Source organism: Lonchura striata, chromosome 14 (genome assembly GCF_046129695.1).
Source record: "Lonchura striata isolate bLonStr1 chromosome 14, bLonStr1.mat, whole genome shotgun sequence".
Classification (NCBI taxonomy): Eukaryota; Metazoa; Chordata; class Aves; order Passeriformes; family Estrildidae; genus Lonchura; species Lonchura striata.
Window position 1 is genome coordinate 9,028,432 of NC_134616.1, and position 16,787 is coordinate 9,045,218.

General features: G+C 45.0%; 2 protein-coding genes across 3 annotated transcripts; one reads left to right on the forward strand and one right to left on the reverse strand.

Annotated features, from left to right (window-relative positions):
- Window positions 1-41: 41 nt before the first annotated feature.
- On the reverse strand, window positions 42-6,217 carry NKAP (NFKB activating protein). The gene is made up of 9 exons (XM_021548508.2): window positions 5,982-6,217; window positions 5,557-5,637; window positions 5,103-5,176; window positions 4,770-4,889; window positions 3,983-4,028; window positions 3,480-3,595; window positions 3,255-3,330; window positions 2,643-2,792; window positions 42-1,350 (listed from the first exon to the last, which is right to left on the reverse strand). The coding sequence occupies exons 1-9, from the start codon at window positions 6,215-6,217 to the stop codon at window positions 1,176-1,178; spliced, it is 1,074 nt and encodes a 357-aa protein (XP_021404183.2). The 3' UTR covers window positions 42-1,175.
- Window positions 6,218-6,334: 117 nt separating this feature from the next.
- Window positions 6,335-16,180, forward strand: ZBTB33 (zinc finger and BTB domain containing 33). Of its 2 annotated transcripts, none has more exons than XM_021548407.2 (2): window positions 6,335-6,428; window positions 11,192-16,180. In XM_021548407.2, exons 1-2 carry the CDS (start codon window positions 6,404-6,406, stop codon window positions 13,231-13,233), a joined length of 2,067 nt encoding a protein of 688 aa, XP_021404082.2. In that variant the 5' UTR covers window positions 6,335-6,403; the 3' UTR covers window positions 13,234-16,180. The 2 variants fall into 2 exon arrangements, with proteins under 2 accessions (XP_021404082.2, XP_021404083.2); XM_021548408.2 differs by lacking the exon at window positions 6,335-6,428 and adding an exon at window positions 10,060-10,109.
- Window positions 16,181-16,787: the final 607 nt, after the last annotated feature.

Sequence of the window (16,787 nt, forward strand, 5' to 3'; positions counted from 1 at the left end):
GGATTTGTGAATGCCAGGTCTGTGGAACTCCAGGGAAAACATTATAGGACTTTAGGACTTTTATTTTCTTGATACAAATATACAAGACATCTCTGCTGCTAGACTTAGAGGAACAAAGAAAAATAAATTAGGGAAACGAAAAAGAACCAATTTCTAAAAACCATTTTGTTTTAAAAAACATTTGAAAAAAAGAAGTTCTAAGAGATGTGTTTGGAAATATGCAGTTGAATCAAAGATAACCACCACATAAGCACTACCTGAGCAAAGCCTCCAAGCACAGAGTTTAAAGCAAGCCATGTAATGCTGCTGAAACAGACCAAAGTAAAATACTACAGGAGTTAAAACAAGGGTTTAATCTAGAACACTTCCATAAACAAAAGCATTTCAAAGAAATTGGAAGATACATCCTTGTTACCACCTGTGTGCATACAGGGGTTCCAATCACTGCACCCCACTGCACTGATGCCTATGTATAACATAGGAGAAAAAGAAGCAAGCAACTTAGTTCTTCACCATGTGTTTCAGTGGTTGAAGATCAGACCCTATTACTGTTACTTCACACCTCAGTTGCCATCTGCTTGCTCTACAGTAACTGAAGCCCATCTGTATTAAATTACAAACTCATTTACAAAATATATACACGTCTGGTTTGAATCACAAACCAAACTCAAGTGTTTGGAGGAAAAACCTAAATTTAAAAGATGTGAAAAAATAGTGGACTGTCCTGGATCTCAAAACAGGAACACAGGAGTTCCTTTATTTTTGCTATTGGTGCTAGTAGCTTGTTAAAGGTCTTTCCCAAGCTAAGTGATCCTATGATTAATAAAAATAAATGGCATAAAAACCCCACACTTCTTGGTATTAGGTAACAAAACCTTCCCATGGGATCCTTTGGCTTGTCGGATTCAAAGTGCAGAACATTGACACCTCTAATCTTCCCCGCCTGCTCCTGCCTTGTAGCCTTTCTCTTTACAGGGATTCCTTGTAGATGGTAAACAAACCATCCAAGACAATCTGATGAAAATAACTCTGTTTCCTTGACACAAGTAATCCACACCTGAGGCTTGGACCTGTTGGGTGAAAGGTACTGCAGCACCTGCAGCTTTCTTCAATCACATCTGTACTGTGTTAGCTGCCATGTAGTGCAAGCTATGGAGTACAGCTCAAATGAAGCATTATTTTTCCTCTTTGCCTTTAGTCTTTCTGTAGACCATCTCTCGAAAGCTTGCAAGGATCTTATTCTCTCGTTTCCTCCTCTCCTCCTGGTTGAAGGATGCCAGAGCTCTCTTTTCATCCGCGCTGTAGATCTGGTTCTCCTTCCGCAGGCGCACGGCTTCCATGCGCCGGTGTCTGTGGGGGAGAACACGGGGTACATCAGCATGGGCAGGGGTGTCAGTGCCCTGGCACAGCCTCCAGCCATCAGCTGGCCTGAACGTGTTCAGGGGCTTTAAATAAACATACTGAAGTACTAAGGCCTGAACAACAGGTCCTGAGCCAAAGTTGACCTCTAGATGAACCTTCCCACAAAATGTTATAGTTGTATCCACTCATTACCGGTAATACCCATGATCATTAGTGAAATGTGTGATAAGAATACATTTATCTTTCTGCATTGTGAAGCTAGACAAAGGCATGAAATCAGACATCTGGCCTTGTTTGAAGGTATATGATCAAAGCCAGCTCCCCTGGCTCCTCCTTGAGCCCTGCCCAGGCTTTGGGCAGAACCCAAGAGGAGGATGAAACCACATGTTCCTGCACTAGAAGTTGTGTAAGCTTGTTCTACAGTCTAAAAGCTGGGCCCTCTCATAGTGAAGATGGAGGCTTTGCCTACAGGTGGACACACCACATAGGAATTCCCAGGAGTGGTTCTCCAATCCTTTGCTGTGACTGGGGCTCCCCAGCTGATGTGCAGATATGGCTTATGGTAAAGCATCAGGGTAACTGGTGATGTATCTTTCATAATCACTCTAAGCAATCTTTTGCCGTAATGATTAGATGTATTACTCAGCTTATCCTTTGTAATTATTTGCAGTTTTGCACTGTAGCAAATTATACTTAGTCCTTAAAGCTGGTATCTGAATCTTTTGTGCTGACCCTGCCAACTAGCAAAACAGATACCTAAACTAGATAATCTAAACTTCACACTAACCTTCCCAGGAAGGAGTGTGGTAGAGCAAGGAACTGATTTCTGAGGGTGTCTGTTTTCAGGCAATCAGCTAAAAGCCTCCCCAACCCCCAGGGTGTCAGCTGCTGGCTCACCAAAATTTAAGTGAGATTCCTGTTATCATAGAGAAAAAAGTGCAGCCAACCTCTCACACATTAATCCATCTCCTGCTGAAGGGACAGCACATCCCCAGGGCTGTCCAAACAGACCACCTTTGATCCACCTGACACAAGCACCCCTTCATTTGAAATAATTAGAAGAGTATTGCCTGTAAAGAACTTTTGCTGTTGAGGAGAAAGTGTCCTTGAAAAACTCCCTATCCATCTATAGCAATGGGGAGTTTAGTGTCGATTGTTGCAAGCAGAGCACCTTCTCCTCCATGCTTGCAAGTAAAGCTTGGAAGAAGCCTTCTGTTCAGCCAGCAGAGAAAGCAGTTCTTGAAAATTCCACTGAACCACTGCCATCATCAAAACTATACCTGCTGCCACTCATGACATAACCAGAGCTCTCAAACGAAGCGATCTCTTCACTTGTCAAGCCGATTTCACCTCTGCGGGGAATGCGTTTCCCTGCTTTTACATACTCTGCCATGGCTGCACCTTCACCGGGCAGGAGGGCGTGTCCATAGCTAAAAAACAAAAGTGGTGCTTTCAGTAGTTTCAGATAGAGAGAGCCTGAGCTAAACATCCAACTTCCCTCTTCTCTACTGTATACAGCTGTGTTTTTGAACACTTACTCTTTCCCACATATTGGCCTGTTTCTTCCTTATGGCAACACTAGCAACGACATCTCAAATTATCAGCCGAGTTCATTCTAATGACACTACGAAGTCACAATACTGCAGATCTTTAGAATAAAGGCACTTACAATTGATTTTTCTAGGAATCAAGGCTAAAAAGCATAAACCAGACTCTTCTACCCGAATTCAGGCCAAGGGAAAGCCTAGCAGCACTAGAACTTCTGTCTGTGAGTTTCTGGCACAGCATTTCTCCCTCTGCATGCCTTATTGTTGCAACAACCCTTTCGAACAGTAACTTTCACACTTGATTTACTTTATTTGATCAAAGTATCATTAGAGCTGGTTACTCACTTCAAAGGCCTGTCATCCTGAGATGCATGAGTTTTGGGAGCCTCTGGTCCAATCAAACTATCAGCTTCAGTATTTTCTGCAACAATCAAATAATGAGGAAGATTAATCTTGTATCCATTATTCTTTGTTATCAGAAAGGTTATACAGGTCAGCAACACCTAACAACAAATTCACAAAAAGGACATCAAGAAGTTTCCATCCAAGTTTAAAGTCAGGTGAACTTACTTGATCTCTCTATCCAGAGATCATCCCCTTGAAGCATTTCATCATCGGAATCTTCGCTACTTGAATCACTGGATTCCCTCCTGCTCTTCTTAGATTTCTTTTTCTTATACTTCTTCCTGTGGTAAAGCCAGACAGACATGCTATTTATCAAAATTTAAGATTAAAGAAGGTGCTTGGAATCATACTCAAATAATTAGTTTCTCAAGGCAACTTCCACCTATAGGAAGAATGCTGTCCGCTGTTTCATACAAAACACTTTACACCAAAGCCAAGACAATATATATGTTCTATTTTAACTTTCATAGAGTGTTAGAAAGTGGCTATACAGAAAGTTGTTTATGCTGCACAATTGTGTAGATTTAAATAAAAACTATCAAAATAATATTATTTGCCAGCTCTTGCAAATGACCTAAGGTCCTCAGGCTCCCTGAGGGCCTGCAAAGAAAACTGAGCTGCCCTCCAGGCAACAGCAGCCAAAATGATACAGCAACCACAACACTTACTTTTTGTTCTTCTTTTTCTTCTTCTTGCTTTTCTTTTTATCTTCATCTGAAAAAAGAAAGTGTATGTATTATCAAAAATAAATTATTAATTATAACTAAGTAGTTTACTGCCCTGTGAATAACACGGCATACCTTTTACATCCCCAGTATTCACAGAGCTGTAGGCTCTTTGACTCTCTCAACTCTAGCCCTAAGCCTAACCCCATCACCAGGGGTGGTGGTCAAGATCAGAAAGATGTAGGAGCAGCACAGTTGGGGCTTTGCTGGGATCACCTTGGAATGCCTTTTCCAGTCCCAATGTTCCTGTGACTCGCTCAACCCTAACCCTAAGCCCTAGCCCTAACCCAAACTCAATAATATGGGTTTTCCAGGTCAGAATGATGTAGGAAAAGCAATGTTGGGGCCTTGCTGGGATTGCCTTGGCATGCTTTTTCCAGTCTCAGTACTCCTGGAGCTATAGGCTCTTTCACTCTCTCAGCCCTAAGCTTAACCACTCCCCTAACCCTACTGCTAAGAATTATACTAACCACTACCCCTACCAATTAACCAAACCACTACCCTAAACCTGAGCCTATTCCCAGCACTAACTGCCTCCTCCAGCATGCCCTAGTACACATCCTGATGGGACTTGTTTATACTGGGAAAGTGTTAGGAGAAAGGTCCCTGCAGTACTGGTCGATATGAGAACATATCAAAGAGATCTCTGGCATGAGAGGCCCAGTGGATGCTAAATTCAGAAATCCAATTTCCTGAGGCTACACTGCAAGCTGAGACCCTCTTGTCTTACCACTGGAGTTCTGTTCAGACTCTGAGTCACTGTCGCTGTCCTCAGAATGTTTCCTGCGCTTTCTTTTGGATGCTTTACGTTTTTTCTTTTGTTTTTGCTTCTTCTTTTTCTTCTTTTCCTCTGGAATGTTTTTAAACATAACATTAGAGAACAAAGAACACTTGGTTCCATATGTATTCCCTGATCTTCCCAAAGCAATGCTCTCCTTTGGGCTGGAGCCCACCCCAACCACTCCCACCCATCTAAGCCAGGGAACCTCCTGCAAGCAGCAGCAGATTCTAAGCCACAGTAGCTTCCCATTTTTGAAAAAGCTGTGCAAGCCAGACAAAATACCTTCTGAGCTGGAATCCGAAGAACTACTCTTAGATTTTGCCTCTTCATCTTCTACTGGCGTGTGCTCATCGGAACTGAATAAAATAACAGTTTGCTACTTAAAATCTGTTTTGTTGTACTCAAGATCAAAGGTATACAAATGATCAAAGACATTTTGAATCAATCCCTGCAAAGGAGTAAAATATCAAAGATATTATAAAAATAATTTAGCCTGGGAACTGCTGTCAGAACCACAACACAACAATCACCTGATCTACAATAAATAATGTATTGCATAATTGGTATGTTGGAATTATTTGGTTGAAAAAATAGCAATCTCATTATGCTGCTTCAGAAAGGAAGTGACACAGTAAGTACTGTGGCACCAAGACTAATGCAGGGATAAAGAATTTTTATAAACTGAACTGATATGTAATTAATATTATAAAAAACATGAAGAAAGACTATGCCTTACTCTGGGTCAGGAACTTTTGGTGACAGCCCCCAGACTTCAGGCGCCCCCAGTTCTCCAATTCTCTCTCTCTCATTGAGTCTCCTGTAAAGGAAAACACTGACACTGACGCCTAGTTTGCAACACCCAGCACACAAACATTTTAAGTCTTACGCGTTAGTGTTTCCGAAGCAGCTACAGGAAGGGTAAGAAACAACTCGGAGCAAGGAGCAGGGGCAGGGGCAGTCAGGCAGCAGAGCTCCGCACACCGCAGAGGCTCGGCGGTAGCAGCTGTCACCCCGTTCCAGCCGAGCTCCGTCCCGGCTGCCCCGGGGAACGCACGGGGAGCCCGTGAGGGACCGTACAGAACCGGGCCCGGCCGCGGCACCCGCCCCTCCCGCGCGGAGCGGGGCCCGGCGGGGCAGCCCCGGCCCCTCGCCGGCGCTCACCTCTGCCGCAGGATCTCCTCCTTCTCCTTCTCGTAGTACTCGGGCCATTTGCCGTGGTGGTGGTGCCCGTGGTGCGCGGAAGAGCGCGGCGCGCCGGGGCTGCGGGACCGGCTGCGGCTCCGCCGGTGGCTCGGGCGCCTGGGGCCATTGCGCTCGCGGGAGCGGGAGCGCGAGCGGCGGCCGCGGCGCTCGGAGCCGGCGGCGGGCGGGGAGCGGGAGCGGGACGCGGGCGCCATGGCGGAAGCGGAGGCGCTTCCGGCGCTTCCGGTGCCCTCCCGGCCGGGCGGGAGCGGGGCGGGAGCGGGGCGGGAGCGGGGCGGCCCCGCCCGCGGGGTCACCGCCCCACCCGCCCGGCCGGCAACGCGGCGGCGGCGGCGGCGGCGGCGGCTCCTTTTGTGCCCCGCGGCGGCCGCCCGGCAGCGATGGACGCGCGCACGGCGGCCGAAGGTGAGGCGCGGACGGGGCGCGGGGCGCGGGCGGGGGGCGGTGGCGGCCCGGGCCCGGCTCCGCCCCGCTCCGCGGGCACCGGCGCGGGGCCGCGGCCCCGGGAGCTGTCCAGGGCGGCCCGGGAGCAGCACTGCCCCGCGGACAGCTCAGCGTGCCCCGGCGGGGCTCCCGTTCGTGGCCGGGCCCGGCGCCGCCTGGCACGGCCCGGCCCGGGCGAGGCCCGGCCCCGTGTTCGGGGCCGGCACCTCCCCGCGGCCTGACACGGCGCTGCCGGTGCGGCCGCTCAGGGCAGAACTGACAGCACGGGGGAAACGGCCCCAGCTTGCGTCGGGGCAGCTTTAGGGTGCGTATTAGGATTTTTATTTTCATGGGAAAGGTTATCAAGCACAGGAATAAGCTGCACAGCGAAGTGGTGCAGTCACTGTCCCCGGAAATATTAAAAAACCATGTGGAGATGGCACTTACGGACATGGTGTAATGGTGAACGTGGTGCTGGCGCTGGGTTCAGGTTGGACTTGATGATCTTAAGTCTTTCCCAGCCTTAACCTTTATCCATAAAGATGATACAAATTATATATTCAGATAAGACATCCACTCTTCTGTGAGCGCCCTTCCCCCTCAGGTTTGACCACGTTACCACGGAGCTTTCTTAAATAAACCCCGAGTTTCTGCTCAGCTCTGGAAATGCAGTGCGATATCGCTGGGTCTGGCCAGCTCCGTGTAAACGGGGCATTTTGGACAGCTGCTACACCCTGGGAAGCCCATGCTGGTTTATGCTGTCTAGAAATTATGTCAGGGTATGCCAGTCTCTTTTTCACAAATGGAGCAGTATTTTAGCTCCTAAACCTACCATAAACAGCATTTAAAAAACCCTGTAAGATGGAGGAAGCCTATTTAAACTGTGTATTTATTTGGGTACACGGAACCATGTGCAGTAGAGGGAGGGAAAAGATTTACCAGAAATTCCCACTACTGTCACCTGTGTCTGTGTGAGGACAGCGTATATTCTCCCTTCTTTTGATTATTTCGGCAAACTAATTTTGGATTATTTTAGATCTGATTAAATGATGCCTAAAACATCTGCCTCAGGAGCAATCTGCACTTGTGTTACCTAATACCATTAGGTGACTTGAAGTGCTTTTGTAAACAAGTCATAATGTCATGCGGTACATAACAGCATCTACAACAACTACTAATGTCAATAAAAAGATTACTGGACTCTTAATTCAGATATATGAAGCTTTATATAATGGGATTGGCAGGAGAAATAGTCTCAGAGATTCCTTCAAGGCATAAACAGTGAAAATTTGTATTTTAGAGTCTTTCAGAAGCAGTGATTTTTTATTTGAATTCCCACAGTGAAGAATATTTCTGTCCTTAAAGGTACTCTTAGGTAGGATAACTATTGAATTTCAATTTTTATTGAAAACCCTTAACTGTTCTGCTTATAAAATTTAATTTACTTTAATGTAAAATACTTGTTTTCATGAAGGAGAATGTTACTTTGTCTTTCAAATTTGTCAGTTCTTTAAAAGAATTTTCTATTCTCGCAAAGTGGATTTTTTAAAAACAAAAAAGCTTCTCAAGTTGCTTAATTGAAAACTCGTTACTGAATTACATACTGTTTTGTCGTCTTGTAAAGGCCTGCACATAAATTTCTTTAAATTTGTACTTCATATTTTCAGAGCCTCCACCCCAAAGTTTTTTTGATCACTTCTATACATTAAGATAAAAGTTGCTATTGGGTCTCTTACATTTTCAGTTCCAAGACAACCACATGTAGTTCTATATCCTGGATGTTTCTTATCTTAGATAAAATGGTTCTTTTATATTGTTATTGATATTGTAAGGCTTTATGTGACTTGAACCATCAAACACTTTCGACGCTTATCTGAACATAAAAGTGGAAAGAACAACCCCTAAAATAGGAGATGCATGCTGACAAAAAAAAATGCACACCGAAATTCAGCTTTTAGGTGCAGCAAGATGGTGGCAGCTTCAGTCAAATTGGCTGAGCTGGGGAGAGCATTAACTCTGTCCTGACTGCAGCAGTGTGACCGTGGGGTTCAGATTTTTTATCTGACAGAAGGACTTGCCATAGAGAAAAGCTGCTGTGAGAAAGGTAAAAGTCAAGGAGATGGTGCAGCTCTCCCAGCAGCTTTTAAATCAGGCAGCATTTCAGTGCCTAAGAATAAGTGGTTTAAACCTGATTTTTGAGATCTGGTGATGCCTTAGGAGCAGGAATCCTTCCAAGTGCTCATCTGTGGCTGTAAATTTTCCTGCTAGCTATTTAGTATTGGATGAGGTATTGAGAATAGAAATCCTTAAAGCTGGAGGATGCAAGGCTAAAAAATTGTTTAATTTGGGCCATCACACATTTTTGGAGGAGAAAAAAAGCACTGGATTAAGTATTTAAACAATTATAGTATTATTTTCATTTAATATAGCCTCATGGGTAAAAATTACGAAGAACCTCTATCAAAGGAGAAAAGAATTGAAGGATCATGTGAGGAAGAAAAGCCTATGTTTTTCCTGATGAGTGTTTTCTAATATTTATCCTCATGCAATTGACTCTCTAGTAAAACCTATAAATAAACAGAAACTGGTTTTGTAACATTTAAAATCTGAAGCCTCAATTCAGAAAGGCATTTGTGTTACTAGCTATACAGATACAAGGAGCCTGGCAGGTGATTTTCTTGCTAGAAGAAAGATTATTCTTGCTAGAAGAAATTGTTATTTGTTTCTTGTTCATAAACCTGGCAGGACCATTTCATTGCTGATTTACAAGGTGAAGGATTGCAGTCATGTCTGCCAGTGACTGTGGCCTGTTACGTTTGTCATCGAACTTGACAGGACATTCGTTCTTGTCAAAGTTTTTAAATCTTAAGGAAAATCAGGAGCCCCTGTGGTTCAAGTCCACAGAATGCATAGAGGGGAAAAAAAAGGAACAGACGAGTAACCACAGATAAAAAGTATCTTTTATGATCTCGGTGTTCTTCGAGCATTCCTGAACAGCAACAGCTTCCCAGAGGCCGTGCTGTGGATGTGTCACTCCAGTGGCCACACGGCTAATGTGCCGAGAGTCGCATTTGGTCAAAGGCACTCTGTGCCAAAGCCGTACATGTCCGTGCGGCTGCTGGCAGAGTCTAACACGTGTGCCTGTGGCGCAAAGAATTCCAAAGAAATGCTCCCGCAGCAGCAGCAAGGGTGCTCAGGTGTGGGTTTGAGCTCCGCTCGGTGCTGGGCGGAGGTGCCGGCTGCGTCAGCGTTGGCAGAGCAGCGCCAATGGCCCCGGGAAGGAAACGAGACCCAGCGGCAAACAGCGTCCGCACGGCCTCATCCCGCGCTCGGCCGTGAGGCAGCGCCGGGGCTCGCTGCCGCCTCCGCCCGGGAACGGAGCGCGGGGAGCCGGCCGGGAGCTGCCAGGGCCGCAGCAGGGCCGGCCTGCGCCGAGGCAGGGTCAGGGCCTCGCTCCTCGGGGCGCGACGCGGGCGGTGTGTCCGAGCCGCGGCCCCGGGGCCGCCGGCGGCGCGGGGCGGGGCGGGGCGGCGCGGCGGGAGCGGCCCGGCCCCGCCCCGGCGAAGGTTCCCGAGGCCGCTCGGGTCAGAGCCGAGGGCAGCGCCGGCAGCGCCCCCCGGCGGCGGCGCGGCGCGGCGGGCGCGGGGCCGGAGCGCGGCGCAGGTAACGCGGGGAGCGCGGGCTCGGCGGCTCGGCTGCCCTCCCGCCCGGCCGGGGGCTCGGCACGGCTCCGCCGGCGGCGGCGGCGGCGGGGCCGCCCGCCAGCCCGGGCCCGGTGCTGCCAGGCCGCTCCCGGGCCCGCCGCTGTCAGCGCGCCGCTCCCGCTCGGCCTCCGGCCGCGGACCGGCCGCTGCTGCCTCGGCGGCCCCGCCCGCAGCGCGGTTCTCACGGCCGGGCCCGGGGTCGGGGGGAGCCGGCCAGGACGCGCCCCCGGGCTGGGACTCATCCGGCCGCGACTCCGGCCGCGGCGTCTCATCCGGCCCGGCCCGGCCCGGCCCGGCCTGGCCTGCGGAAATAAGTTTTACGGGTAAAATTAGAGCCCGTGACTCGCTGTACTGCATTTGGATGTTGCTTTTTTCCGGTTATTGGGGGGCTTTGAATGGGCAGTGCTGACGGATAGGTTACTTTGACTTAGCAGGTCTGCTTCGCTACGGTGCTGCTTCCGAGTCTCGGTTTGAAATACAAAGCCTTGCAAATATGTGACATGGGGTTAAAAAAAGTTTATTTTTCTGGGGAAGTAAGTGCACTATCCATAGCGTTTTCATTAACTCAGTTGATTGGTAATACGTCGACACACAGATTCTGGTGTCTGGCCATAAATAACTTCATGATATTTGGCTTTCTCATAACAACCTATGGAATATTTCACAATTAAAAATAAATTACTAATAATGTTTAAAGCTGTTTTTGGGACCCAAAACTTACATTTTCTTGGTTTTATAATTAAACTTACTTGCTGTTGCTTAAGAGGAGGTGTTGTTTCTCTTTTCCTCACCTTGTAAGAACCTTGGTAAGAACAGAGGATATATTCAGAATTCCACGTAACCTTATGGAGAAGAGGAAAGGACAAACAACAATAGGAAACAAATTTGCAGAGTGCAGGAGCACATGATCTTCTGAACAGTATCTCAGATTTGTTTTTTCCTAAAGAAGGAGTAGCCAGTAAATATGTGAATGTTGTCATGCTGTTAAAACTGTGTATCTGCATTTTTACTAATTTGATATCTTTTGCTTTCCCTTTTTAGGAATGGAGGGGAAAAAACTTATTTCTGCAACAGACACACAATATTCTAGTGTGCTTCTTCAGTCTTTGAATGAGCAACGTGGCCATGGACTTTTCTGTGATGTTACAGTCATTGTGGAGGACCGGAAATTTCGAGCTCACAGAAACGTCCTTTCAGCCTCAAGCACATATTTTCATCAGCTTTTCTCAGTGGCTGGTCAAGTGGTTGAACTGAGCTTTGTAAGAGCAGAAATTTTTGCAGAAATTCTTAATTATATTTATAGTTCCAAAATAATCAGTGTCCGATCTGATTTACTTGATGAACTGATTAAATCAGGGCAGGAGCTGGGTGTTAAATTCATAGCTGATCTGGGCACACCTCCGGCCGAAGGCAAAAATGCGCCAAGCGAGGTCAAAGACAGTGCTTCAGGAACTTCAGCTTCTAGTCCAAATCAAAGAGATGCTGAAACACAGGTAACTGCAATCAGGCCAGAGGGTCAAGAGGCAGCAGATGGGATGCCAGTTATAACACAGTCATTCTCCTTACATGGCATAGAATATGAGACTACAAAAATCACAGTGAGCGATTCGGATGATGAGGATGATGATGTAATTTTTTGTTCTGAGATTGTTCCTCCAAAAGAATGTACTAAAGACAAAAATGCTGCAAGCCAGAACCAGCCTTGCTCAAGTCCAGCTGGAGCTTCTGACCAAAAATCCTGTGGCAGTGGTGGCTCTCCCCATTTGACAAACACCACAGCAGCTCAGAACCTCACTTTGTCTGCCACTCAGCTAAGCCCAAGCCAAACACAGTCGGGTGCTGAATCATTCGTCTCGGCAACGCCGCAGCATTTTACTCCTAATATCATTGTGCTAAACAAGCCTCTGCTTAACTCATCGCTTGGTGCCAGCTCCTTGCATCAAACACACGTGACTCCTACAATTAATTTACTTGAGGAGAACCAGCAGCCATCCAATAATGGCTCCGTAACTGAAGTGGAATCAGCTGCTGTTGATGATGAAGAGGTTGTTGAAGATGATGTTGATATCATTAGCTCCTCTAGTCCTGGTTCGGTCAGCAGCAGCTCTTTGGTTCAGCAATCTTCTGTTCCTAAGGCAGGGAGCACTGAAGGATCAGGTGTACAGAAAAAACAGGTTGTTACATTTTCACAAGAGCCACCTCCTAAAGCTGGAGAATTTAAAATAAAAATCTCAGACGTCCTTTCTGGAAACAACAAGGAATTGAGTTCGGGTCTAACATCAAGGAATGTGGCAGATGGGCAGAAAATCATAACACTAGATACTGCAACTGAAATAGGAGGCTTATCCACAGGCTGTAAGGTTTATGCAAATATCGGAGAGGATACCTATGACATAGTCATCCCTGTGAAGGGTGACTCTGAGGAAGGGGAAGCCAAGACTGATGACACACCCAAAAAGTCTGGTGATGAATCTCCAAAGGGGAAACGCATGAAAGTAAAGCACGATGACCACTACGAGCTCATAGTGGATGGCAGAGTCTACTACATTTGTATGGTGTGCAAGAGGTCGTACGCGTGTCTGACGAGCTTGCGGAGACATTTCAACGTCCACTCCTGGGAGAAGAAGTACCCGTGTCGCTACTGTGACAAAGTCTTTGCTCTGGCAGAATATCGTACCAAGCATGAACTGCACCACACCGGGGAGAGAAGGTACCAGTGCTTGACGTGCGGCAAATCTTTCATCAACTACCAGATCACCATCTCCCACATCAGATCAGTTCACAGCCAGGACCCTTCCGGGGACACCAAGCTGTACCGGCTGCACCCCTGCAGGTCCCTGCAGATCAGGCAGTACGCCTACATCAGTGACCGCCACAGCAGCGTCCCGGGCATCAGCGACGGCGGAGTTGTCTACCGTGTTGGCTCAGGGAAGGATGGCCCTGAAGGAGCAACATCCACCTCTCCAGCCAAACAAATCACCTGGGATGACATTTTCGTTCCGCAGGGAAATGAAACAATTTTTAAACAAAACCCCTCAGAGGGAAGTACTGAATTTGAGTTTGTGATACCAGAATCTTACTGAAATGTCTGAAATGCTGGAAAAAGGATTCAGTGCAGGAGTATTGCTACTGTTTTAACTGAACTGTTAAAACTGCTGTAAAAGCAAAGGTTAAAGGTAAAAGAAGTTACTTGTTCTACCAAGTAACCAAATAGTAACACTTAGATGGACCATGTTAACTGCAGTGATTTGTGGAAGCAATTAATCAGAAAATTTACTTGAATAGAGAGTAAGACATTCTAAGGCACTACCAGAGTTTTCAAATATGTTAAATTTGATCAAAACATGAGGATTTGTGGCTTGACAATGTACAATTCATTCTAAAGATCTAGAAATATTTCTAAACTAATTGAGATATTTCCTGTACCCACACTTACCATGTAAACAATTTCTTTCATGTTAGCACTTTAATGCTGAATTCTGTTTAGATGTTAACCAAGAAAACAGTAAGATTTTTTTATCATAGTCTCTTGATCATGGAACCATTAAAAAAAAATAATCCCACAACTCACAAGGGGCCAAAATACATGATCCCCTACTACACCGGAGTACTCTGTTTTTGAGCTAGCATCCTAGTTCTGCTTTTATAAATATTATGAATCATCATTATGGATTGTCTTCATGCAAAAAGTCTTGTCAACAAGCAATACTCAGTTAGGGCTAACTTGAACAAACTTTACTTACACTTGGCAGTATGGTGAGCTAAGTATTCAGTGTCCTGGACTTTGGCATTTTACTCTTTTTGCAATGTGAAAAAAACAAACCCTATAAAGATGAATAGTGAAGAAACTTAGACCACTTAGGAAGAGGATAATTTTGCCTTCTTACAGCTTGAGAAATATTGTTGCATTTTCTTACTGCTGGAAAAAATGCCAGTAATTAGTTTGATATAAAATGCTGTTCCTTTTTTCCTCCACTCTCCAAGAAGGTCTTCAGTCCAGAATTTTGAAATAATAAAAATATTTGGTTTTAGCTGAAGGCTTCTCTAAACTATGAATTCATGTAAGTGCTGTATTGGTTTAGCACTGAGACTGCTGAAGATCTTGTATGCCTGTTTGGTTAGATCTTCAAGTGTAACAGGGATTTGGATTTCCCCTCCTACTTGGCCCCATTTATACATTTTGGAGAATGAGGACTAAACCAACAACCAGAAAATACCCTTTATTCACCATGACCCAAAGTATAATTTCTCTGCAGTTGTCCAGTTTTCAGCTGTTTCCAGGTTTGGGTTTATTATGTTGCCGTTTTACTCTCCATGCAATGGTACCTGTTTTAACAGTTAAAAGATGAATTAGATGTCCAACTTGATCAGGAGATGGTAGAGAAAAACAGCTGTTTACTGGAGTCCTAGTTTAACATTTCAGAGTTAGTGACTCGTTGAATTTTTGTAAATGGTAATATGAAAACTCCTCAAGTTCTGGAGGTGACTGGGAAAGACTTGTTGTGCATAGTACTAGTTATGGAAACCTTTAATTGCTTAAATTGCAGTTACAGGTTTCTCTTTTATTTTTCATGTTTTAAGTTAGTATCTTGATTTTATGACTCTCAAAGTTAAAGGTTTTAGTTACACAGTACTCTTCACAGAAAGGCACTTAAATGGTAAATAGTTCAATTATAAGTTGAGCTACAAAAACTATACCAGAAATCCATGTGAGCTGTGATAGGAGGAAGATTTGTTTACGTGGTGCATGTAATGCTCAGCACTTCTCCTTTGTCAGCCAAGAACATGATATACCTGATCATTTCCAGGTCATATTGCAGACCTCTTTGAATCCAGTGGGTCATGCTTTAAGTAACTGAGGTGGCATTTCTGCAGTCACACATTATCCTCATGGGATATGAGTGTGGATTGCCTGTGTTAGCACAGCTGGCTGATGCTGTGGTTGGACTTCTTCAACTTCGTGATGAGACAAATGCAATATTATTTTTGTTTTTGACATGATACATGGTTAATCACAGAATAGTCTTGAGCTGGAAGGGACCCATAAGGATCATCGAGCCCAACTCTTAAGTAAATGGCCTGTGTTGGGATCTGGAATTAAGCATACATTACAAAGTGCAAAATTAAACATAATGGCTATCACTATTTGCTGCTGATATATTTAAAATCTTAAATTAAACTGTGCCTAGTAAAGGTCTCTTTTTGGAGGAAAACTGGAAAATTAGGGCTTTGTAACTATTTTTGCTAGAAGACTCGTGCTTGCATGTGTCTCAGGGTCTTCAGTTTTCCTTGGAAGTGATTTTGATATCCAAAGTCCAGATGTATGTAAAGCATTTTTTAAATTTCACTTCCAGTATTTATTGGTTTGGAAACATGTTAAATCCATTCTTTTAAAACTTTTTATGGGGCCATGAGTAAGCTTTTATATTTAGATTTCTGGCTATTGCACTTACATTTGTGTTTTTGTTTGTTTTTGTAAGCATTTGACTTCCAGTTTAACTTAATGAAAAAAGTTATGTAAATATTAAGAAATTGGCTTTGGGATAATGGAAGGAAAAGGTTGAATCTGACGAAGCATTTATATAGAAATGAAAAATTTCAACAGACTAAGGTAGCAAACCTCACAGTCATTTATTATGCATATAAAACTATTAACAGATCTGCTGAAGAATATGGTAATGGTGGCTGCATCCTCACTGTCTGGTTTCTTTGGGGATGCATACCATAACATTCCACTATGTGAACTAAATAAACATCTACTGCTTATTTATTTTGTTCTGTTAAGGCATGCAGCTTATAAAAAGGTGCAGAAGCTGACAACTATATACATTGAATTCTGAGATCAACAGCTGTTGCCTAGGAAATGTTCTGTGTGAAACATTCCTTGGTTTTCCCCAGCCTATGATGTATATAGTTGTACAGTCTTTCCTTAACATACTTTTTAAAGTTGTGTTCTACTTTTCATTAATCAACACGTGATATTAGTTTTTAGAGCTTTCTATGGCAAAAATAAAAAAGTTTAATTCTCAAGGTGAGTGTATGTTTCTTTTTGATGGCAACTCAGTTTCTGTAGTCTAACATGTTTGTAGCTTCCTTTTCCATGTCTTTGGGAATAGCAGGGAACCCACTGGGGGGAGGGCACAGGGAGAGGTGTTTTCATTTGAGCCTTAGTTTTGTTTGTTTGTTTTGATGCTGTTTAATTGGTTTTGTTGAACACTTTCCAAGAAAGCAGATTAGCTCAACAACCCCAGTGAGCTGTGAGCTGAATGCTGCGATGGATGGAGTGGATGGGAGCTCCCAGGACAGGCAGAGCTGTCCTGAGACTGTGGAACTGAGTCTCACCAACTGCTGGCATTGCAAATGAGCTCAAAGTCAACAAAGCCCCCACCTAGTGATCAGTAAAACACACACAGTGACCAGGGCAGTGCCTTCAGCTCTTCTTACCAGCTGCTGACTGGTTAGCATTTGTAAGAATTCTGTTGTTGGTGACCTGGGGACAACAGGAAATAGTTGCTTACTTTGTGTAGAATTCTTATTACATAAAAGGAATACAATTTAATCAGTAACATAGCAAATTATGTTCTAGATGCCTTTATCTCCTTGGCATAGGGCTTCTGCCTTGCTCTGCTGACATCAA

Excerpts from the sequence above, each read along its gene's own strand:
- ZBTB33 (XM_021548407.2), top strand. The coding sequence starts at position 6,404 with ATGGACGCGCGCACGGCGGCCGAAG. Across the intron at positions 6,429-11,191 it reads CGCGCGCACGGCGGCCGAAG|GAATGGAGGGGAAAAAACTT; the intron begins GTGAGGCGCGGA and ends TTCCCTTTTTAG.
- NKAP (XM_021548508.2), bottom strand. The coding sequence starts at position 6,217 with ATGGCGCCCGCGTCCCGCTCCCGCTCCCCGCCCGCCGCCGGCTCCGAG. Across the intron at positions 2,793-3,254 it reads CAGGATGACAGGCCTTTGAA|CTATGGACACGCCCTCCTGC; the intron begins GTGAGTAACCAG and ends TTTGTTTTTTAG. Across the intron at positions 1,351-2,642 it reads TATGTCATGAGTGGCAGCAG|ACACCGGCGCATGGAAGCCG; the intron begins GTATAGTTTTGA and ends TCTCCCCCACAG.